General features: G+C 45.5%; 1 protein-coding gene across 3 annotated transcripts in view; it reads right to left on the bottom strand.

Moving 5' to 3' along the window:
- Positions 1 to 25,466, bottom strand: part of LARP4B (La ribonucleoprotein 4B) — an 843,857-nt gene that overhangs the window by 43,212 nt on the left and 775,179 nt on the right. For all 3 annotated transcript variants that reach the window (XM_085631918.1, XM_085631912.1, XM_085631914.1), the window contains one exon: positions 12,298 to 12,403. In XM_085631918.1, coding sequence (XP_085488044.1) covers positions 12,298 to 12,403 — 106 coding nt within the window. The remainder of the gene's footprint in view (positions 1 to 12,297; positions 12,404 to 25,466) is intronic.

The following is a 25,466-nucleotide window of genomic DNA, read 5'->3' as shown; positions in this document are numbered from 1 at the left end:
CGAGATCGGGAAGGGTCGCAGATCCACTGCGGCCACAGTTGTATATCTGAAAAATCTTTACATTTCTCAGGAACTACTGAACAGATTTGCACCATTTAACTACAATAGTGCTTTCTGGACCAACAGCTACCTTTTTACCAAATTTGGTGTAATTCCGTTCAGCAGTTTGGGCTGTAGCTGTGTCTAAAGTTACCTATGGAAATTAACATGTAGAAAAACTTCACAAATAAATAATATACTTAAGAGAAATATCCAACGGGGGGTAGAACTCTGCACACTCAAATATGTGACTAATAGCGCACAAGCTGAGCAATCCCATTCCCAAAACAAACACACCCCCACCCCCACACATATACACACACATTTAGAAATGCTCACCATAGCATACAAAAAATATTCCACATAGAGTATGGCACATACCATGATGGTATAAACTCTTGAGCCTGAGCTTTTTTTCAGATTAAACAAAACTACAAGACCTGCATACAGGCCTCAATAAAAAAACGCAACAAATAAAAGAGCTAAAAAACTCATCGACAGACCTGAAGGATAAAAACACCACTTCAGCACCCAGCAGAATAATCAAGAAAGCCACTTATCATGGAATACAACTTTTGTAATCCCAACTGCCTGGGATTAAGAGACAAGAAAACACAGGGAAAGAACCGCGAGGTTATCAAAACAACCATAAACCCCTGCATTAAGCAGCACACTACACTGGTCATAACCAGATGAAGTACATATTGTAACACAGTTGTGCAAAAACATTTCTACACAGGTCAGATAAAAGAATCCACTAAAACTTTCACAAACATCTCAGGTGGTCTTATCAAATTGGCCAGCTCTGAATCACCTGAAGGCCGAATCAGCATGTTCACCAAATAAATGAACACCATCAAACAGCATATCTTTAAGGCTTTTCTGCACAGGCTCTGAAAATCCAGACTGACACAACCATGCATGTCTGTGCAGTGCAACCGACTGAGCCACAGCTCTACCTACAGAATCTGTGGTGTCCATACCACATTTTATGGTGAATTCGCCGCTTCCCAGCCATCTTGCACCACCTGCAGGAGTTCACTCCTGGCTTCCTCTGACAGAGAATGAAAACTTGCGTCACAGAGTCCCATAAAGTATGAGAAAACCTGCCCAAAACACACAACCTCAATGCCGAGCTGTTGGAGGAGAATATATTCCTCCCATAATGTTCTAGCCATCTGGACTCTTTATTTGATGGAACCAAGGGAAGGACACTAGGGTTAGTAGAAGCAGTAGTAGCTTGAACCACCGGCCCTTTTGTGGTAGGATGTCACAGGAGACTATGCGAGTCCCCAGAGGGCGGATCGATGCTTATGGCCCACAGCCCGGTCAATTGGAGCTCCTGTCACAGGCGGTCGCCCAAGCTCCAAACAAAAGGCCAAGCAGAGACTCAAAAGGGAGTAAAGGCTCCAGTCTCACTTTGATGAAGAACATTCGAAGGATCTGTGGACAATTCCATTGAGGGAAACTGACAATCCAAGACCACAGCTGCCCTCCTCAATACCTCAGCCAAAGAAGAACTTTTCTTCATTGCCATACCAGAAGGAAGGAATGAGTTACATACCTGTAACTGCGGTTATCCAGTATTGGTATCTTTCATAGATTCACATGCCTGAATCATTCCCCGTCGTCGGGATGGGAGTCCCCGGTACATACATAAAGTAATGTCTCAGAAGACATATAGAGTAATAGGCCAAAGGCCTCACTTTTTTTTTTTTTTTTTTTAAACATGTTTTTATTGCAGCATTTTAAGCAAAACAACCATCGGGGCAACCGGCACCCACGTACAATCTCCGATCACACCCTGCGGTTTAGCAATGCACACAGCCATTTAGCCCACATCCCGGGGGCCGGGCGGCATATTTAGACAGTTAAGCAAATTAACACCACTATCGCCTCATAGCGATGCCCGGTCCATGCCCCATGAGAGCCTCTGCTTTCTGTTCAATCAGATTCTCTCCCCAAATCCAACTCGTTATAACACTACCCTCCTACCTCATGAACTCCCCCCCCGCCCACCCCACCCCCCAACTGCCGCTGATGTAGGCCCCTCCAGTGGTCCCTAACTCTAATTCGTGCCAGTCGTTGGAGATTACGTCTATTTTCCCCAGCCTCAAGGAACCCCGCTCTCCTCGCGCTCTCGTTCCGCCCGCTCCAGCCGGCTATCCTGCAGAGCCTGCCCGAAGGCCAAAGGCCTCACCTTAGTAACATATCCATGTCCTTTTGTAAAAAAGGACCAAACTTTGGAGAGTAGCCAATCAGCTATCACCACCCCCTAGAACCCTCCTGGAAGGAGCTCTAGTCCCTCAGATTTTCGTAAGCACAGTGCTAAGTAGTTGTACACTGAGAGACCCAAGGGAGTCCTTCCAGGGGAGGTGGGTGGGTTTCATGAGAATCTATGAAAGATACCAATACTGGATAACCGCAGTTACAGGTAAGTAACGCGTTCCTTATCCAGTATTAGGCTATCTTTCATAGATTCACATGCCTGAATCAGAATACTAAGCAATGAGAAGCACATTTCGCAAGGTACAGTGTGTGTATGTATATATATATATATATATATATATATATATATATATATATATATATATATATATATATATATATATATATATATATATATATATATATATATATATATTCTCGAAGAGAAATGTTGTGAAGGAGCAACCAGTTCCAGATTTTTTGCGACTCGTGAGAGAGTGTCAGAGAACGAGTCCCACCCTGCTTGTTCAAATAGTGCATTGTCGTGGTGTTGTCGGTTCGTACAAGCACTAGAGAGTTCCTGATTCGCTGAAGGAATGCCAAAAGAGCAAGATACACTGCTCGGAGCTCCAGAAGATTTATGTGGAGTTTCCTTTCGGAAAGGGACCATTTGCTGCTTATCTGGAGTTCTTGGAGGAAAGCTCCCCAGCCCTCCAGAGATGCATCCGTTGTGATTGTATGTGGAGAAGCCGGAAGCAAGAAAGGCAAGCCTTGAGAAAGGTTCTGAGGGCAAATCCACCACCGTAGAGCCGTTTTCATCAGAGGGGTCACCTGGATGACATCGTCGAATGACCCCGTACTTGGACCCATTGAGCTGAAAGCGCTTCTTGAAGAGGTCGCATGTGAAGGCGACAGTGTGGAACTAGCAGGATGCAGGAAGACATCATCCCGAGCAGGGATTTGAAGAGGCGCACAGCAAGAGTCTTTTTGGAGCATATGCGAAGTGCCAAGGAAAGAAGTTTGTCTTTGCGCTCCTGTGACGGAAACGCCTTTTGTAGCGTGTCGAGAGTAGCACCCAAGAAAGTTATGCGCTGGGAAGGCTGAAGGACGGACTGGTCCTGATTGAGAGTAAGCCCCAAACAATCGAAAAGCCTTAGACAGGCACTGGAAGACCTGGACGCGCCTTCTAGAGAGGGTGCTTTAACGAGCCAGTCGTCCATATACGGAAAGACTTGATGGTGTTGTTGTCGGAGATATGCAGCCACCGGAGAAAGACATTTTGTAAAAATGCGTGGTGCCGATTTGAGTCCGAACGGCAGGACATGATATTGGTAATGCCTGCCCGCCACCGCGAATCTCAGAATTTTTTTGTGGTTGCGGTAGATCGGGATGTGAAAGTAGGCGTCCTGAAGGTCTAAAGACACCATGTAGTCGTCCGCATTGAGGAGCTGTAGCACTTCCTGGATGGTGACCATACGAAACGACTTTTTTCAGGAATTTGTTTAGATTTCTCAAGTCCAATATTTGTCTCCATTTTTTCTCCTTTTTGCGTACGAGGAAAAATCAGGAGTAAAATCCCTTTCCCCCTTGATGTGGAGGAACTCTATAGCTCCATTCTGGAGCGTAAGTGCAACCTCCAGGAGTAGAGAACGCACATTTTTGTGACGCATAGGTCGGGAGGGGTTTGGGGAGGAATTTGGATGAATTCTAGTGAATGTCCGAATTGAACTAGTTGCAGGACCCAACGGTCCGTTGTTATTTGCTTCCAATTTTTCAGAAAGTGGAAAATTCTTCCTCCAACTTTGGAGGGCAGAGAGGAGTTGGAGACCGGCGGTAGTGGGAAGTCATTGTCGCCGAGCAGCGTCTGCCACGAAAGGAAGATTTAGTGTAGGTGGTGTGCTGTTGACGTTGCTGGTATTGTGGCCGATATTGCTGAGTGGAAGAGAAGGAAGATCGGTGTTGGAAATCACCTCTGGTAGATGTTTGACCTCTCCCTCTTGAGCCTCAAAAAGAGGGGTTCCTGAATAGGAGGGTACCCAAAGCCCTAGCCGTGTCGGTATCCTTTTTAAAACCTTGCAGAGCTTCATCTATGTGTGCCCCAAAAAGAAGCTGGCCATCGTATGGCATGTCCAAGACTTTGGTTTGTACCTCCGGTCTGAAGGAAGTCGCCTTCAACCAACCCTGGCGCCGAAGTACAGCTGCGCCCGCTAGTTGGCGAAATCCAGTAGAGGCGATATCCATCGCGCAGTCTATAATTTCGGATGCAGATCTCTCGCCCTCCAGTAAGATTTTCTTCGCCTCTTCCCTTTGACTCCTCTGGCAAGGCCGCAAGGTATGGAGCAATATCTGCCCACATCTGATGGTTATAACGTCCTAACAGTGCCAAGGAATTGGATGCATGCACTGTCAATGCAGACATGGACGAGAAGCGTTTGCCAACAATGTCCAGCCGTCGACCCTCTTTGTCCGGAGGATAAGTCAGCAGAGCGGAAGGATTTTTTGATTTCCGCTGAGCAGCTTGTGTAATGACTGAGTCCGGATTAGGATGGCCTGTCAGGCAAGCCGGAGCAGTATCTGGAGCTCTATATTTCTTATCCAGACGAGGTAATACTGGAGGTACCGAGGAAGGGTTCTGCATGATCTTAACGCCCTGTTCCCATATGTAGTCTATGATAGGGATAGATCTAAAGGACTTCTTAAAAGGCTCTTTAAAATCGTAGAGGAAACAATCCTGTTGGTGTGAGGGCATAGGTATTTGGAAGCGCTGCGCCGCTCTCTCCATGATAATGTGAAAGCCTCCAATGTCCTCCGGAGGCGAGTCAGCTGTGGTAGGCACGGGAGAAGCTGGACAGGGAAGTATGTAATCATCCCACTCGTCCAGATTAGATTAGGAATCTTGAAGTTCCCCTTCTTCATGGCCTTCCTCCTCTTCATCGTCTGTAGAAAGTGGAGGTGGTGATGTGACAGACTCAGACTGTAAGCTCAATGGAGGAGGTCGTGGCCTTGGTGTTGGAGGCACAACCGGAAGCGGAGATGGTGCAGACATTGGGAACCTCTGCTTATAGTCCGAAATGAGGAACTGTAGGTCAGAGACCAAGGAAGCAGGCAAACAAACCATGGGAGGTGGAGGCGGATGGTATTCCTCAGGAGAAACCGCCTGATCTGCCTGCCCTTGATCTGCATAATCGGAACTGTCTTGGTATTTAACGTGCAGTTGCGATGGACTTGTCGCTGTTCTGAACATACTGCTATCATCAGAGTCTTCTTCCTCTAAAAGATGTGCTGGAGGCAAGAGCTGGACTCTACTAGGGGAGGTCAGGGCTGGTGTCAGTGTAAGTTTGGTGATTTTAAGGTGCACGTACGTACTTTGTATGTCAGAATCTGCTGTCGTCGACGGTCCCGTCGATGGCATAGTCGTCGACGGTGAAGTGTGGACGGGCACCATAGTAGGTTGAGGTGCCGCCGTCAGCGCTGTCGTCGACGATGAAGGTTTCGTCGACTGAGCCGTCATCGACGATGATGTAGATGTCGACAGGACAGTCTTCATCGACGGTGTCGTCGTCAATGCCGTCGTCGGCGATCGCAGCGTCGACGGCAGCTTGGACGTAGACGATGTCTTCTTGACTTTCAGCGTCGACGAGACCGACCTACCGGCCGTCGACGATGGAGTGGTCATCGATGTTGATAGAGAATGAGACGTGACAGAAGTCGACGGGGTGGAAGAAGGCTTTTTGAAGGCATGAAGAACTTCCTGAGGAGAAACCTTTGCTAGAAGAGTCTTAGGAAGGACCTCTGAAGACCTTTTATGCGCCTTCTTTTGAGGTGGCTGCGACGAAGGGCCGGGAGAAGCCACCCTTGGTCTTTTCTGAGAGGACTGTGAAGAGATGGACGAGACCTCACTTTCCTCAGAAGACAATACTGGGTCTTTGTCTTTAAGCCTCTGCAGCCAAATTAAGAGGCGCCCCTCACTATCTTTAAGGGTCTTGGAGGAAAAGGTACGACATACCTTACAATCCTTTGAAGAGTGGTTCGGATAAAGGCAGTAGAGACAGTCCTTGTGTTGATCATCCACATGAAATCTCTTTTTACCACAGGAAGCACAAGACCTGAAAAGGCCCTTCTTCGGAGTATCTGCCATGAGGAACTGAAGAACTTCACCCAGAAAATGGAAAGTCGAAGCGAGAAACACTGGTAATCCAGAAACAAGGAATGCTGAGCAGAGCTCAGTGAAGACTCCCTTAGCACAACGTGCGGTAGAAAATCTGAGGGACTAGAGCTCCTTCCAGGAAGGTTCTGGAGGGTGGCGATAGCTGATTGGCTACTCTCCAAAGTTTGGTCCTTTTTTTTTTACAAAAGGACGTGGATATGTTACTAAGGTGAGGCCTTTGGCCTATTACTCTATATCAGTGTTTCCCAAACTGTGGTCCGGGGACCCCCAGGGGTCCCTGACACAGGGGGTCTGCAGGCAGCAGTTTAAAAAGCACTGCACTTGTATAATTAGCAGTTTTCCAGCAACAATAAAAGTGTCAAGATAACAGTGATTAATGTAACTGCTGGAGAGAGATTAGAGTTTTGTCCTGTGGCAGCTTTGAGTTATCTAATGTAGCACAGAGGGTTAATATGCCTATTGCAAAGAACGTGTACCATGCATTTTAAATAACAGTATTTTATGTGCATAGGTGAGTGGGTTACTGCTTTTGTCACAAAGATTATTTTGTTACTGTGCAGTACATAAGTGGCAACCGTAATCTAGCACAGTGACTTATAAACTGTCATCAAAGAACTCCTTGCATACTGCATGGTACAAGTTAGTAACTTATGTTTTTTCCCGGTCTTTCATTATCCCGATGCTGCGAAAAAGGTTCATCAGGGTGGAAAAACATTTTTATTCTTAAAGTCAATGCTAACCACTGTCTTATGTTCTGAATCCCGAGTTTTTTGTGCTTCTCCAGACCAAGCACTCTTTAAAAATGCCTACCAGTATAAATGACATGTGAATCCTACATCTTGTAGTCCCCTTTGCCTTATGTAACATTTTCTACACACTGATTTACACTTATGATTAATTGTCTCTATATGTGTTTCATGTAAAGTGATAAACGTGTTGTAGACTGCACCATTGTTTTCTAAATTTCTTTGGGGGTAGAGGCTCCCAAAGCCCCCTTTGTAGTGGTCATTCACACTCAATGCACTTGGTGTGCACCGTATGGGGACTGGTCTGAAAACATTTGCCAGGGCTGCTTTGGGTTTCCAGCCTGGCCCTGGCAGGAGCCTCGTACTGCGAAATAAAACCAACCATTTAAAAGTTAGTCATAGAGATGCAGCACCAACCTTCCCATTAAAATTTTAGTTTTTTGCAAATTCTTTCAATATAAAATACTAAGGGGGATATTTACAAAAGAAGTGGTGGAGCGTGTTGTTAGCCTCTGTGGCTTAACGACATGCGCCGCCACTTCAGAAAAGCAGGGCTGCACCATATTTACAAGAATTTAGTGCAGCCCTACATTTCGCCCTGTGCTGGTGCTACACTTAGCAGTGTAGCACCAATGCAGGCACCCTTGCAACACAGTGCAAGCAACACAGTGCAAGGGTGTCTGCGTGCAGTGGAAGATTGTTTATGTAAAGGAAGGTCCCCCCTTCCTGCACATAAACAATCTTGAAATGGGGTTTTGTCACTTGTATGTGTGCAGCTTAATGCAGCACACATGAAAGTTACAAAATGCCATTTTATTAATGATTATTTATGTGCAGGAAGGGTCACCATCCTGTACATAAACAATGCAAGGCGTTTTGCTTTTTCCATGTGTGCTGCACAAGGCAGCACACATGGAAAAAGCAAAAATGAGGAGAAATAAAGCATTGCTCCTTGTTTCGCCAAGTTAAGACCTGGTTTTCCCTGGTGTTAATTTTGGCGCTGCCTTCTATTTATGCTGCCCCTGTGAATAGGGCGGAAAGGTAAAGGATGGCAACAAGGGGTTTTGTTTAAGACAAACTATTTCCGTATATTTCTCAAGAACTTAATTAGTAGGTGTATGTGAGTAAATTAACACCAAGAAGAAAATCAATCAACTGATCTAATCATTGAATATAAACAACAAACACGGGAATTCTGTTTTGTGAATTAAACATAAGTCTTTTATATATATTAATCAAAAATAGAAAGGAGTACAAACGAAATAATGGTTTGAGCAATATCTCATGAGCAAAAGGGTTCAATCAGATCCACATATCTTCAAAAAACATCTATTGCATCGTGGTTTGGACAGAGACCAATCTCGTTATTGAGAACATAATCAACTGTACATAATAAATAATCTGAGTGTTAATTTTGGCGCTGCCTTCTATTTATGCTGCCCCTGTGAATAGGGGGCAGCATCAAAATCAATGGGTTTTGCGGTGGAACACCCACTGCAAAACCCACTACCCACCCCTTTCACGCTAAGCATTGCGTGAAAGGGGGCCTTATTTAAAAGGCAGCGTTAAGCCATGTTAAGTGGCTTACCACTTCCTTGTAAATAAGGCGAAGCCCCCATCGACACGCGAACATTGCAAAAAGTGATGTTTCCATGGTGGTAGGGGTTGGTAAATATGCCTCTAAAATCCTTAGTAATTCGAGTATTTGTTTTGTGTGCACACATGTGTTAATTTTTTTCGAATTACAGTTTTAACGTTTGAAATTTAAATCATACAAATTGCTTGGGGGTCCCCGACTTCCAGTGGTGACTCATTGGGGTCCTCAGGAATCAAAAGTTTGGGAACCACTGCTCTATATGTCTTCTGAGACATTACTTTATTTATGTACCGGGGACTCCCATCCCGACGACGGGGAATGATTCAGGCATGTGAATCTATGAAAGATACCCTAATACTGGATAAAGTAAATCATACTGGAGATGACTCTAGCCCATTAGCCTCCCCCAGTGTAATCAACTACTTTTCCTCCAAAGGAGGCTGGTCAATATTATCCAAAGGGTTTTACCATCCTATATTCTCCCCTTCATCTACTAAACTGCTTTCCTGTAGGAAAAATAGAATGAGGTTAAATAAGGCCTGATGAGAGTTGTCCAAAGCAGACTGCTCTGTCGGCGCGGCATCTGGCATCGTGGGATCGTCCTGTCGTCAGAAAGAGTAATGAGATCGGCTTCTATCGGAGCTGCTGAAGTCATTGGCCGACTCAACCAAGATGCCGAAGGTGTGAACTCTGAAGGGCTATGCCACGGCGCTGCCTTGAATCCAATAATGGATTCAGAGGGCCCAAATGTCACCAAGGGCGAACCCGCCAGCAAGGATCCAGTCAGGGAACCTCCTACATCCTTGGGGCCAGAAAGCACACCACAGGGAGACTGAGGCCCAAAAACCTCTTGCAGGGAAAAATAATATTCCCACGTTTGGGCTAGTCTCGCCCCAGCTCCAGTATATTAAGAGAGGCGCGCGGTGGACTCTTGTGAATGCGGCACAACCAACAGTTAGGAGACGGTGTCAGACTTACATTTTGCTTGTTGGAGCCTTCCATTACATCAATGGCCCCTCATCCGAACGGCTCCTCAACTGGTCTCTGGACTTCGGCTAGGACTGCCGCGGTTTCTCGGATAAACGCGCCACTAGAAGTTCCATTTGGCGCTATTTTAACACCTTCGGCCTTAGACGCTGGCAGGAACCGCACTCCTCGAAGTCATGGGGTTTTCCAAGGCACCACAAAAAGATAGTATGCGGATCCGTGATCAACATTTCTCTGTCACAAGATCCACAGAGTTTAAACTCAGATAACATTGCAAAAAAGCACACGGATCTCTCAACAAGACGTCAAGATAGCCCTGTAAAAACAGCCCCCTAACTGCTCCGGATCTGAATTGCAAATGTGAAAAAGAAGAAAGGATGCCAACGCATTGGCGAGAGAGTTACATGGACTCCGACATCACATCAGGTGGACGATGTCGATACAGAGTTGCGCGACACCCTTTACAGAAGTGCTATGGAAAATATTTCCGGATCCAGTCTCGTGCCTGGTGGAAAATTCTAAAGTAAGGAATCTGCGGTTAGATGTCTGGTGTATTCACAGATATGCCCTAGGAGTCCCACAAATAAATTACATTGTGGAACTAAAACTTAAGGCTATAAGAACCATAGCGTTAAAGAGAAATCCGGACATACAAGGCACTTCCAGCAACATCAAAATGGGAAACAATTGCTGGAGTCACTTAGAGTTGATTAATGTGCCTGGGGACGGTTTCCACTTTTGGAATAGAACAGGATTTACAATTGCACCCCAGTACATGTACAGCTTCTCTCCCACCGTAGGAAAAACAATCTTAAAACTGCAAGATGAACAGTCAAAGGTGCGGATGGTATGTATGTTAAGGACAAGGTGATATCAAAGCTTATATCTAAAAATGTATTTTGAAGGTTAGCTGATGTATCAAACGAGTTGGCAAGTGATTAGGAATTTCCTGCTGTATGGACAATAAACCATTATTTCAGTTGTAACAGCCTTAAATACATATACCCCACATACGCTTACGTTTACTTGGTCAGTGCAATATATAACACTTCGTAGTCAATATCTCTTGAGCTGAATCCATACTAATGGAACCTTCATCCATATCACCTGATTAGCCCAAAAGACCCGCATAACAATGTTTAATAATACTAGGTAAACCAGAGAGCCATTCAAAATACTATCTAATGAGATGTATGTGAGCTCCCAATTCTCAAGGTCATCACTGCTGCGGATTCGTAAACAAAGGTCAGTGTTGCACTTGCTAGCATAAGAGGTGGCAGGTAACTGTGGGGGCATATTGAGGGGGTACTGTCTTTTCATTAAGTATGGTGATTAAAAAAAAAAAAAAACAGGCAATAGCAAAAAGGCAATTGCACTGGATTTAATATGCTAATGAATGTAAGGTAGGATTTTTACAGCCTGGCAGATTCAAGAAATGAAAGCTTATATGTACTGAAAGCATTCTTCGCTTTTGAATTAGTCCTGTTTTTGCTTCTAAGTACAATAAAGGTTGTGTGGGAAGTACTTTTAGTTCCTTTGACATAGAAAGAAAGGAAGGACTATAATGCAGGGAACGTTTCCACCAGCCTTCATTTCACATAGAAACAAAAAGAAGACTGTATCGAAGGCAAGGGATCCTTCAATATACAGTCTGTCGTTTCTAGGCAAATAAAAAATACCTGGCCAGTGGCAGTACCAGTGAGAAGTCACAACGAGGGAAGGGTTGGAGAACAGAGGGGAAAGGAGGAGGGTCAGGAGGGAAGAACAATAGGTGGTGATGGTTGGGAGAAAAAGCGAGAGGAAAGAGGGAGGATGTGAGTGAATAAAGAAAGGTGTTGAGGGTTGAGAAAATGAAGAGCATAGTTGAAAGAAAAAGAAACAGAGGAGCCATTAAAGGGTTTGGTGGGTGGTAGAAAGTGAGAAATGCAAAGGAAAGAATAGAAGGAGCAACACGAGGGAGCAGTTGGTGGGGGGGACCAATGAGCACACAAGGAAGAGAGGAATAAGGGTGGTGGTGGCAGAAATGAAGAACACAACCAGGGAAAGGCCTGTTGGAAAATATATCCTAAATGTAGTTGAAAGCAAGCAGTATAAACAGGTGGAAAAACACAGCGCAGTAAGCCAATACCATTAGTTAAAAATACAATACTTCCTATTGGCTGAGCCAAGATATAATTGAAAAAGTCTCAAGCCAATAGCAGAAAGGGTGTAGTGTAGTGCCCAAAAGCCAATGAAAGGAAAAAAGCCAACTCCAACGCCATCACAACTTTGACCTAGATATAATTGGGGAAAATCTAGGATATGAAGTTAAAGAAGTGAAATCAGGCAGAACCTAATTTAAACAAAAAGTGTATAAAGAAATAAAAAAATACAGCTTTTCAGACATTTAAGGAAAACAGTACTTTCTAAAAGACTGATTTTTTTTGCTGTATAGCCTGCTTCCACTTAAACTAGGCACACTATTGCTACACTATGCACCAAGATCACTAATACTTATTTAAAAGCATACTTGTACATTAAAATGTTTGGGAATGAAAAAGAAGTTCACTTACAGTTGCAGCTCCGTTGACTTGCACAGATTTGCTAGCAGTAATAAGAGTGGCAGAAAGTCTTTCTGAAATCTGTGTCTCTCTTAATTTTTCCAAACTCTGCGAATCACTATGGAAAGAAAAATCACATCTTGAGTAGGATTTGAAGCTGGTCACAAGCACTCCAGTGTGGACAAATTAACAAGTTACTTACCTTCGATAATGTTGTTTCTGGTGGCTACTCTAACCACAGATTCTTCACCTTTAGAATATCCCCCAGTCTCCAGACTGGATCTGGAAGTTTTCATAACAGAAGGCAGTAGTGTTTTGTTAAAGTGCCAACACGGATGCCCATATTGCATCTTGACAGATGTTAAGGACAGGTACTCTGCATGCCAAAGCAGTGGTGGCAGTCTGAGTTCTGGTGGAATCTGTTCTCAGAGCCTTCAGCTGGTGCTTTTTGGCCACTGTGTAGCAGTTAATAATGTAGAGGACTATCCACCTCTGAGCCCTTCTCTGCACCGCCTTGACTTTCTTCACCTCAGACACCCCCCACAATGTAGAACCAAGGACTGATGCTTACTGTGCAATGGGGTTTCTTTTGCTTCTACACAATAGAACCTCAATCCACAAGAAAAGTTCAGTGCAATGGTAACAAACGTCTTTGTATGCCAAATAAGACCCCTTAAAGAGTGGCTCATAACAGAAATTTTGAGCAATAAACAAGACCTTCTACACTGATGCTTACAAGCAATCTCTCACTGTCTTAAGCACGAGTGTGTGCTTACATTAAACCTTTATTATAAGAAATTAGCCATAAAATTATAGCAGACAGTTAGGAATATACTAATAACCAGTATGCATCTGTTCTTGGCATGTAGAGCTGCAGATCTACACACTTTTGCATAGATCGCCATCTGGTTTTGGGCCCGGATGTTTGCAGTTTGTTTTTCCTCTTGGAAAGTCTTTGGAAGTCACGAGGTCGGTGACTCCTCCTCCTTTGGATCGTATTGCGCATGGGCTTCGGCTCCATCCTCAGATTGTTTTTCGCCAGCAGGGAAAGATGGAGCGTAGTAATAACAGTGAAGAAACCCATGTGTGTTGTATCTAAGTAAGATAGACTGGAACAGATACAGGTAGCCGGGGAGGCGGGTGGGTGTGTGTAGATCTGCAGCTCTACATGCCAAGAACAGATGCATACTGGTAAGTAGCATATTCCGTTCGAGGCATATGAGCTGCAGATTACACACTTTTGCATAGACTATATAGCAGTTCCCAACCTTAGCGGCGACCACCGGTATCTGTTGCAGTGGTTTGAAATAGTGTTTTTAGTACAGCCTGGCCCACAGTAGCTTGTTGCTTGGTTTGCACATCTACACAGTAGTGTTTAGTGAAAGGATAGCATTCGTTTTGCTTTGTGGTAGCAAATCTGGATGCATTTTACAATCCACCTAGCTATCCCGGATTTTGAGATGGGGTTGCCCTTGTGTGGTGGAGAGAAAGAGACAAACAGTTGTTTGGTCTTTCTGAAAGGTTGTGTTCTTTGGATATAATAAAGTAAGGCTCGTTTGACATCTAGCATGTGTAGAGCCCTTTCTGCAACAGTCTGAGGTTGCGAGAAAAATACCGGTAATTCTACAGATTGGTTTAGGTGAAAAGGGGAAATGACTTTAGGTAGGAATTTTGGGTTGGTATGGAGAACAACCTTGTTCTGGTGCATTTGAAGAAAAGGTTCTTGTATGGTAAGTGCTTGTATCTCACTGACCCTTCTAAGGGAAGTGATGGCTACAAGGAAAGCTGTTTTCCATGTGGGAAATTGCAGTTCGCATTTATGCAAAGGTTCGAATGGCGGCCCCATTAGCCTCGTGAGAACGATATTTAAGTTTCACAAGGTTGGCACACTGTGAGGGGGGGAATTATTCTTTTTAGGCCTTCCATGAAGGCTTTAATGGCAGGTACCCTGAAAAGTGATAGGTGCTGCCTGTTTTGTAGGTAAGCTGCAATTGCTGCGAGGTGTAACCGAATGGAGATATATGCTAGATTACACCTTTGTAGGTGGAATAAGTAGCATATGATGTGTTGTATAGACACCTCTAGAGGATTGATTGTGTTGTTATGACAATAAACAACAAATATTTTCCACTTGGCAGCGTAGCAGGCTCTAGTGGTAGGGCGTCTAGCTTCTCTGATGACGTTCATACAGTCAGGGGGAAGGTTAAGGTATCCAAATTCTAGGACCTCAGGAGCCAGATCGCAAGGTTGAGCTGAGCTGGGTCCAGGTGCCTGATCTCTCCATGGTTCTGGGTTAGGAGGCATGGTGAGAGGTGTAGCTTTTGGTGTGGTACTACTGAGAGTTCCAGCAATGTGGTGTACCACGGTTGTCTGGCCCATGTTGGAGCTACTAGGATCAGTGTTAGGGAATGCTGTTGTAGCTTTCGCACCACTAATGGAATTAGTGGGAGAGGTGGAAAAGCGTATGCAAATTTGCCTGACCAGTTCATCCATATCGCATTGCCTTTGGACAATGGGTGTGGATATCTGGCGGCGAAGCTTGGGCATTTTTTGTTTTCGTGGGTGGCGAATAGGTCTATGTGTGGATGCCCCCACTTCCGAAAGAACGGGTGAAGAACTTGTGGGTGAAGTTCCCACTCGTGGATCTGCTGCGTCTGTCTGCTGAGCAGATCTGCCACTGTGTTTTGGACTCCTGGGACGTGTTGGGCCAGGAGAAAGATTTTTTGTGGAATTGCCCATCTCCACATGCTCTGTGCTAGCTGAGAGAGCTGTGGAGAGTGTGTGCCCCCCTGCTTTTGAATGTAGTACATGGCAGTCATGTTGTCTGTGCGAATGAGGACTGCCTTGCCTGAAATCTGCGTATGGAAGGATTTTAGGGCGAGGAAGATTGCTAGTAACTCCAGATGGTTGATGTGGAGTAACTTCTGTTGTGGCGTCCATGTGCCCTGTGCTGTGAGATGTAACAGATGAGCTCCCCAGACGGAGAGCGATGCGTCTGTTGTGAGGATTATCTGTGGGACCGGGTCCGGGAACGGTCGACCTATGGAAAGGTTTGTGGTGTTCCACCACTGCAGAGAGCGATGGGTGCAACCGTCTACCAACACCAGATCTGCCAGTTGTCCCTGGGCCTGGTTCCACTGGCGCGCTAAGCACTCTGACGCATCTGGAGTCTTGCATGGGGCACTATGAAGATGCAAGAGGCCATCATCCCTATCAGTTGCATAAACACTCTTGCTGGGAGAGAGTGTTGAGATATGAATTTTTGACGCAGAGCCTGTATCTTTGCAATCCTGGCAGGATTGGGATAGGCTATGGCTTTTGAGGTGTCTATGGTGGCACCGAGGTATTGTTTTGTGTGTGATGGTACCAGGTGGGATTTTTGATGGTTCACCGTGAACCCTAGCTGGTGGAGTAGTTGGACTGTAGCGGCGGTATGTTGCACACATTGTTCGTAGGACGTGGCTTTTATTAGCCAATCGTCCAGATACGGGAAGACGTTAATGTGCTGTCTTCTGAGGTGTGCAGCCACTACTGCTAGGCACTTGGGGAATACCCTTGGTGCTGTTACCCCGAACGGGAGCACCTTGAACTGGTAGTGTTGCCCGTCCACCACAAATCTGAGGTACTTTCTGTGAGACTGGTGTACTGGAATATGAAAGTATGCGTCTTTCAAGTCCAGAGTGGTGAGAAAATCGTTCTGGGAGAGAAGTGGGAAAACCTGTTGAAGGGTTACCATGTGAAAATGGTCTGAATGTATGTAAGTGTTTAGAGGTCTGAGATCTAGGATAGGTCGTAGAGTCTCGTCTGTCTTTGGAATCAGAAAGTACAGGGAGTAGACCCCTAAATTTTGCTGATTTATGGGGACCTGCTCTATGGCTCCTTTTTGCAGGAGGGAGGTTACCTCCTGTTTTAGCAGTGCAGTATGTTCTTGAGACAGAGGGCGGTGCCTGGGTGGAATGTTTGGGGGGGCAGATGTTAGTTCTAAGCAATACCCTGACTGAATAATTTGTGTCCCCCATCTGTCTGAGGTGATGGTCTCCCAGACGTGAATGAAATGTCGTATTCTGCCCCCGACCGGAGTGGAATGGTCTGGAGGGAGCGGGGGAAAGTCATTGGGTAGTAGGTGTGGCAGAGCGGGCGGTATTTGTTTTGCCTCTGCCCTTATTATTATTGCCTCTGTTTTCGCCTCTTTGATATCCCTTTGTGAAGGTAGATTGAGGAGGGGATTTATAGGACGTGGATGCACTATCCGAGGAGTAGCCTCTGCCCGTGCCTCGAAAGGAAGAGCGGCGAAAGGAGCGCCTTGGAGTGTGTGACTGTAGGGCTCCCATGGATTTCGCCGTGTCAGTATCTTTTTTCATCTTTTCGAGGGCTTCATCAACTTTTGGGCCAAATAGATGATCTTGGTCAAATGGGTGCTTTAATATAGAGGCTTGTACCTCAGGTTTAAAACCTGAAACTCTGAGCCAGGCATGACGACGTAGAAGGACACTGGTGTTTATGGCCCTGGAGGCTGTATCTGCTGCATCAAGGGCACAGCGAATAGAGGTATTAGTGATTAGTTTTCCCTCTTGGATCAATTCATTGGCCCTGTTCTTATATTTTTCAGGGAGATGGTGCATGATGGTCTCTAACTCATCGTAATGTGCCCTGTCGTATCTGGCCAATAGCGCTTGCGTGTTGGCGATACGCCATATGTTGGCGACTTGTGACGCAGTGCGCTTCCCTGACGCGTCTAGGAGCTTGGACTCCTTGTCAGGTGGTGGTGCTTCGCCTGACGCCTGAGAATTGGAGCGTTTCCTAGCTGTAGATACCACTAGGGAATCCAATGGTGCAGGGCCTTTAATATATGAAGGGTCTGTGGGGGCGGCTTTGTATTTCTTCTCTATACGGGGGTTTAGGACCCTGGCCCTGACTGGGTCTTTAAAGACCTCCGGAGCATGTTTAATCACCCCTTTTAACATAGGTAGGATGGCAGTAGACCTATGTGCATCGTCAAAGGTGTCTAGGAGAAAATCCTCCTCCACTGGGTCAGTGTGTAACTCCACCCCGTGGTAGTGTGCCGCCCTTTGTAATAGGTGGTGAAAACCCAAGGAATCTTCAGGTGGGGATGGCCTAGATGGGTAAAGGTCATCCTGTGGGACATCTGGGATGTCCGGATTATTATAGTCCCATGGTTCTGGAGATCCAGTAGGGGTGGGATCCTGTGGCACATCTGCTGGATCATAAAATGGGTCTCCTAAGTAGTCTGGGACAGGAGACAAGGTTGGGGAACGATGAGGCGGGGGTGGAGAGGGTAGAGGTGGGGAGGGTGGAGGAGGTGGAGGAGGAGGGGAAGGCACTCTGAAAGGGGAGGTAGCAGCGTCTTTCCTCTTTGGAGGTGGAGGTGGAGCTGGTTTGTCCAAGTGCCTCTTTTTTGTAGACAATGTCAAATGTCCAGTTTTTGGATCCTTGGTGAGTGTCTTTTGGAGAGGATCCGGTGTAAAAAGTTCTTGCGACACTGGTTGTTCGGTCGGCGCCGAAGTTTTCGGGGCCGACGACTTTTTAGGCTTGTCCAAGCCGTGCTTCTTTGGGACCTCCGATTTTTTGCTTGGCGCCGAAGAAGGCTTCGGCACGGGAGTGTCGTTGCCGAGGGCCTTGTGATGTTTGGTCGGCACCGGCAGGGCAGGTTTCGACACCGAAGGCTTTGGTACTGGGTTCGGTGTGGAGATTGAGGCCGATCTTTTCTTCGGTGCCGGAGGGTGTTTTTCGGTACCGATGGTAGGCTGGCTCGAGCCCGAGCTGCCGGAAGGCTTAATAGGCTTCTTTACCGGGCCCGAAGGTGGGGTGTGAGAAGCAGTATCCTTGGTCTTGCCTAGGCCCGAAGGCGAAGGTGTGACCGAAGCCTTTTTGGGTGTCGGCTTGGGTGTGGGAGGGGGTATTGTACTCACGACCCTCTGCGCCGGGTTGATGTCCTCCACATCTGAATCGTCGGCCTCGGAAGCACTGACGAGCTGCCGGAAGGCTTAATAGGCTTCTTTACCGGGCCCGAAGGTGGGGTGTGAGAAGCAGTATCCTTGGTCTTGCCTAGGCCCGAAGGCGAAGGTGTGACCGAAGCCTTTTTGGGTGTCGGCTTGGGTGTGGGAGGGGGTATTGTACTCACGACCCTCTGCGCCGGGTTGATGTCCTCCACATCTGAATCGTCGGCCTCGGAAGCACTGACGAGGTAGTCGTCCTCCTCTTCGATGTTCTGCTGTCCCGGAGCTTCGACGTCGTCCCCGAAGATGTCGACTGGAGCGGAGGTCGAGGAGTGCGCCATATTGCGTCTAGCCCGTCGATCTCGAATAGTCTTTTTGGAGCAAAAAGACTTGCAGGCGGGACAGCCTCAAGCCTCGTGTTCAGGGGAGAGGCAGAGGTTACAAACCTCGTGGAGATCGGTTTGGGGAAATTTGGACCCACATCGAGGGCACTTCTTGAACGGAGTTCTTTCCATCAGCCGAGACCGGAGCCGGAATAGGCCCGAAGGCCGCCGTCGACGACCGGAACCGAAGAAGTGCCGAAGAGAAGGTGATTAAGATGATTTATTATCTGAAGGATCTCGATGAGCGAGGATTTTGCGTCGATCGGTGAACTGGAAAGTTCGGAACCGGAGCGCGAAGTATTACATCCGAGCCCGATTGCGGAAAAAAAACAATCTGAGGATGGAGCCGAAGCCCATGCGCAATACGAACCAAGGGAGGAGTCACCGAACTCGTGACTTCCAAAGACTTTCCAAGAGGAAAAACAAACTGCAAACATTCGGGCCCAACACCAGATGGCGAGCTATGCACAGTGTATAATCTGCAGCTCATATGCCTCAAACACATCATTTTAGACAGGTTCAGGAAAGAACACAGATTATTTTTACTCAATCTTTCCGGATCCAGCCTGACGCCTGGGGATATTCTAAGGTGAGGAATTTAACTAACGTGTTTCTTTCAGATACAGTATTTTCCGGTTTGTATGTTTTTTTTTTAAAACAGAAAAATACAGAATATCAGTCTTATTTTCAAGACTCAAAATGCTGTCATTCAACACTTACCAGCCAATTCCAGTGGACATGGACAGTGTGGAGAGTTTAAAAAACAGGAGTGATGAAAAGTTCTTAAAGAACTTCATACGCGCACTTGTTTTGTACTATCAGGCTAATACTTTCACACATGTGCATTGTTATATTATATTTGGCTGCTTATAATGGTAAAGCTGAATAGAAATAAAAATGCAACTGCACATTTATTAATTAAATGTGAAAATGTACTAGTAATTATTTCAGTTGTTTGTGAAACAAAATAAATATGGATAAATCCAGATATAAATGTTTAAAAAAATACTAAGCTAAAATGTTATTTATCTTTGTCCCTTAAAGACCTGGAAATGACTCAATAAAAGACCATGGAGACTGACCATTGGGAACAGGGCCAAGCCTGGACACATGGTGATGTTTAAGGTGAAGGGTTATATGGCAGAGGAATTAAAGTGATATTTATTTATAGGGTACAAAAACATACATTTACAATTAAAGTTTTGGGATGATGGACATTTACGTTTGTGCTGTTTTTAAGACCATGACTCAGTGACTGGTTGGTTGGAACGTTCATGGATTTCGTGGTTTAAGACGTTGTCCCAAGGGGAAGGGTGGTTTTAGTTTGTCCACTTTTCAAGTTATGCAATAGTAGACAAATGGTGGTCGAGGTTGTTTAATGTGGTGCTGGTGAGTTGTAGGCAATGCTTGTTGGGTGTGCGAGCCCTACATGATGATGGTTTTCCCATGGTTATTGAAGCATATTTATTGGCCTTGAAGATTGACACAGACGAACAGGTTACTTACCTTTGGTAACGATGTATCTGTAACATTAGTTATAGATTACTTACCTTAGAATTACCCCCATGCGTCAGACTGGATTCAGAGAATTTTTCTGTTAGCAGTACACCTGAGCGTCAGTAGGTGGCGTCGGTCAACTCCACGTCCGTGATCTGAGTCGTGGTCACCGGGATGACGTTGTGGTGTCTACTAAGAAGCCGCCCCTGCGCGCTGTCAGTTCTGTATTTTTACGCACCAGCCAGCTCAGATCAGGAGAGAGCTTGTCCTTTAGTCACTTTTTGACTAAACATTTTTCGACTTTTGTAGACACCTTTTTTGAGTCTCCAACTCCTGGTGGGACGAGGGATGTCCCATCGTCGGATTGGCTTCTAGCCTAGTGACTCCTGTCACAAATTGATGTCTGATGGTCCGCATATCGTGTGCCTCGGATGCCTGGAGCGCGACCACGACCCAAAGTCATGCTCCAACTGCCGGGCCATGAATGCAAAGTCTTTGCAGGAGCGGTCCCGAAAGCTCTTGAAGGCCCGGCAGTCCACTCTATGTCGTTGGAGGTCCTGGTCAAGAGGAAGGTCTTGGGACCGGTCACAGAGCCACCACCACTCGTCATCGAAATCTTCGCACTCCTCGGGTAAGTCGCTCTGCACCTTTTCACTGTCGTCGATGTCGGTGGCTCCGGTCCTGGGGCCCCTGTGAATCCAGGCCTGGATCAGGATCAACACCGGTCGACCTTACGGTACCTTCCCCTGTGCCGAATCCAGTAACGATGCCCCTGGTGCTGGTTGGGCCCCCAACTGGCGCCGACCCCAGCCTCACCCCAGCTAAGGTTTTGACAAACTAAACCTACTGGTCCTAAAGGGGTAGATGAGTACATTACACGGTAAGGTCACACAACCACACCACACACCATCTTATTTCCTCACAATTACTATATTCTTTGTTTAGTTTCTCAGTTTTGGCCATAAAATATAACTGGTGATGGTGAACTAATATGGAGGCAGGCAACGAAAACGGCAAATATACAAAAAGGTCAAGAGTCCACAAAGCATCTGAAAGTAAAAGATGAAAGTTGTTGAGTGAGGGGGGGGGGGGGGGGGAAGGAAAGGGCATGCGGAGTGAAAAGTAACAGATCCCATGAAGTGCAACATCTGATTAGGAATTAGCTAGCACCTCTTTTGTTTGAGCGAAGCAGCTGATGTCATGAGTTCTGCAATCAAGAAAAAGACCTCAAAAGACTTCCCCCCTGAGAAAAGACTGACTAGTAAATTGTCTATGGGTACAAATTAACCCCTTGCAACTATAGATAAACCTACAAGTAAGATCAACTTTGTGCACGCTCACAGCCGAGTTAAGGGCCACTATAATGGGGAACATCTGGTATTCCTTCAAGGTGGGAATGTGAAAGATTCTTGACATAAATCCATGAATTCCTTTCAACCTTTCAGCTGTAACTACTTGAGAAATTGTGGTATGGGTACCACGTGGAATTTTACTAAGAAAAACAGGCTCATACTGTACACATCTGAGAAGACTCCAATAACCACCATAATTTCTGGTGGAAAAAAAGCTACTGCAGGAAAAACAACTTCCCACATTGTTTTCTGAACCCAGTTATACGACACTCAGGAGTAGATTGTTTTGGATCTCATGGAATGAACGGGTCGTGTCTTCCAAAATGTGGTTGAATATGCGTGGAGGACAAATAAGCATTCAAATGGAAAACACTTTGATTTTTGAAAACACCCCCTGGTTTAGAGTTATCTTGATGGGGGGTGGGAGGGGAACACTGAGGAAGCCTGCCAAGAGAGAAACTGGAGAGAACAGCACTCCCAAAGCGGACTTTTGCGTGAAGTCCTGACAAGACATTCATATATAGTAGATTTGGCTTTGGAGCACAATTTGTGGTTTTGCATCTTTTTGCATTTTGAAAGCTGCAATACCTAAAGGAGTAGGATAAGGACTGTACTTAGTGGGAGTGGAGGAAATCGTGCACAAAAAAAATAACTCACAACTCCTGTCTTACATTTTTCTACAACTTCACTGGTATTTGGCCTTTAATCTGATATTTTTGTACACAAGATAAACAAACCTGTTGAGGAGCTCTGCTTAAAGAGTGTAAAGAAATAGGGGCCTCAATAATTTCTGTGGGCCCGTAGAAATCAGAAACACATCTGTTTAAAGAGGTAGCAATCTTATTAATAACGTGAAATTTTTGCCCATGTTGCATAAGGGTGTCAGCAAAATTCCATTAATGAGTTACAGCTTCTATCCTAAGTTGAAGTTCACAGTCTCTTCTTTGCTACCAGTCCCTACTTTGGCAACAGAGGAAAGGTATCATCAATACAATAAGGGCCTGGCTTTAAAGAGGATAAGTAGTTGTTTCCAGAGGAAAGGCTTCTAATGTGAGGATATCTACCTCCAACCAATCTCTGGCAATGTGTCCAGTTTAGGCCAATCCTAGAACCCCCAACCTTTTAAGTATCTTAAAATGAACTGCAATCAGTCAATCTGCAAACACATACCCTACCCCACAACATGTGAGTAAAGAACACTTACAAAAAATAAGTGAAAGAGTGAGAAGGCACCTCACGTACGCAACACCAGGGAGGCTACCGGAAGGTTCTCACCAGCATGCCCATGTTTTATCATCATTGGTTACCTACTCACTGAGAAAACTGAATTGTGTCCAGTAAGAAGACAGAGAGAGTAGAAAGGAGAAATTAACTACCCCAAAAACAAAGAACCCCGTGATTTACAAAGGACGATGTGTTCCATCAGTTAAAACTGAGATAAGACACTCAGTTAGATTTGCCCTCTTTATTAACAAGTGTGAGCTTACTCTAGTTAAAAGCACTGCATGTTGCAAACCTTGTCAAAGTAGGCCAACATGTTTCATTGCCATTGCTATGTCATGGCAAATTCGTCAGGGCGCAAGGTTCATTATTCGCCTCACTGGACAATAAATGTTGTGATACAGATTGGGAGGTGTAGCCAAGGGCACTCGTACCAGCTTCCACCATACCACACAGGGTTGTGTGTGTCACAAATACCCCTATTTCAAAAGCACTTCTGTTGCTTATCGTTATACCGCGTTTATGCCTTTTAGGAGCATTGTCTCATCCCCGCTTCCAGAGGAAAGGTAATCAGCTATCACATACAAATCCATAGATAATAGGCCAAGAATGCGCTCACACATTCAAACTTGTTGCACAGGATGTTTAATGATCCATAGATAATATACACCCACTACACAATGCTGTGACTGAAGTCCATTGTCAATGGGGCTTAGTAGAACCCCCCCCAAAAAATTACACGGAATTCCAGACACCGGAAAGTGCCTGAAAAATCTTATCCCCCAAGAACTGATAACAGGAGAGGGAGGAAAAGTACCTTCCTGAGGGTTTTGGTATTGACACAGTGCTCTCCTATTCGCAACTGGTTGGAAATTGTGGATAAGTGCAAGCAGGACCAGAACACATCTCTGTAAGAAAGCTATCATTTTATAAATACTTTTGTGTGCCCCCTGCCCAAGACCTCAAGCAAAATCCCTCATCCATTCATCTTAAAGGACCCCATCATTCATAGTTATTAATAGCATGTAAGGTAGTAAGCACACGTGGTATTTCTAAAGCGTGAACCCAGCTGGTTAGCACTTGAGTGCTGTACAGGGGGGGCAAGACCCAGTAGTAATACATGGGGGAGGTGGCAAAGCTCTTGTAAGTGTGAGATGTCAGTTTATATGAGAGTGTTGTCCTTAAAGGGTTACGTTTTCAATCCCTTCCTGACTTGTTGGTGGGTTACTGCTGTTCTGATGTTGAAGATGCTTTTCCTGATACTGAGCGTGTAGGCTGAAAAGGCTTGTTTTATCCTGTCTGCAGTGATGGTCTCTAATCTGCTGATATCGGAGCTTCTGGCCTGAAGTGACCTCCAGAGTCTGTTAGTTTACTAGCAATGTAGACAGGGGTCTCAGTGGAAGAAAATCAACAACACAGTTGTGGTTGCGGGAGCATCATTGAAAAATTAGCCAGTCTCCCGGACACACTAAAAGACATCTTAGAGGAGGTTAAACTAACCCGAACAAGTAAATTTGGCAAGGAAATACACCCCAAGCAGATCACAACAACAACCAGAAATGCAAACGACACATTAGGAGATTCTAAAAGCCATCTATCAGAGGTCCCAGGGCAAGTACAAGTAGGAGAAAATCCAAGAAACAATGAAAAGGAATTGGAAATAACTCCGCTCACAATTAAACCCCCCAGTGTGGAAAAACCAACTAAGAGGGAGAGAAAAAAGGCAAGAAAGGCCAGATTAAAAAATAATAGGCAACAACAAATTGACGACGGTAACATCTTTTCCATATTCAAATCTGTCACTCCAAAGGAAAAAAAAAAAAAATTATTACCGGACGCAACAATTGGAGTCCAGGCACCATCAAACAAGGGAGCTCTAGAAAACTCACCAAGGGAACGCTAGCAGGGTCCCAGTGAGACCCCTTGTCCGCCCCAACATGAGCACAAAGTAACCAAGTCCTTCTCTTTAGAGGGAATCCAACGGAGTCGAACATCCTCGGCCCCCAAGAAAAAGTGTCATGGAAAACAACTAGTCAAAAACGAGCTCATAACGGTGCCAGATCCTGTAGGTTCTACTCAAACAACATTTTCACTGAATTTGGTTGGCCACACGAGTAAAAATAGCGCAATTGGCGAGAAGTCCCGACAGGGAGGGGAAGCCAGTAACATGCAGCCAACGCCTAAAAAAACGGAGTACAGAATAACGGAAATACAGGAGGAGAAAACAAACTCAGGAAGCAATATCGGGCCAACCCCCGTGAGCGTCACTATTACTGGAAACAAACAGAAATGTACGCTACCTCTTGGGGATACCCTGCCCGTTTTAAAAAAGTCATCGCAGACAGGATCAACGCAAATAATCAACGGCAAATCTGAGGAGGGGAAGGACGTCCAAGATCAACAAACATCCCTCAGGAGTGGCAACAAATTTACAACTCATGACGCTCTTCCTCAAAGATCAGCTTCCCCAAAACATCCTAAAGAGCTTTCAGACCATACAGAGGTTTTTGAATCCAAGTTGTCATTTGTGCCCGATTATCCAACAAAGGGGCAGCAAGACATTCTAAATCGAGGCAACCTGCTAAAATTGTTTAAGGAAATTGCAGAACTCAAAGAGATTACTTCCCAAGATCTAATATCTGTCAAATTCCAACCGAGCACCCTCAATATGGACATTGAGGAATCTATAACAACCTGGGCTTCAAAGGACCTGGCAGACAAGATTTTTTCCGCAAGAGCTCAGTTTGGTGTATGGGGTATTATCTTGTTGC

Source organism: Triturus cristatus, chromosome 10 (genome assembly GCF_964204655.1).
Source record: "Triturus cristatus chromosome 10, aTriCri1.1, whole genome shotgun sequence".
Taxonomy (NCBI): Eukaryota; Metazoa; Chordata; class Amphibia; order Caudata; family Salamandridae; genus Triturus; species Triturus cristatus.
The sequence above is the reverse complement of the archived record's forward strand: the minus strand, read 5'-3'. Positions and strand labels throughout refer to the sequence as shown.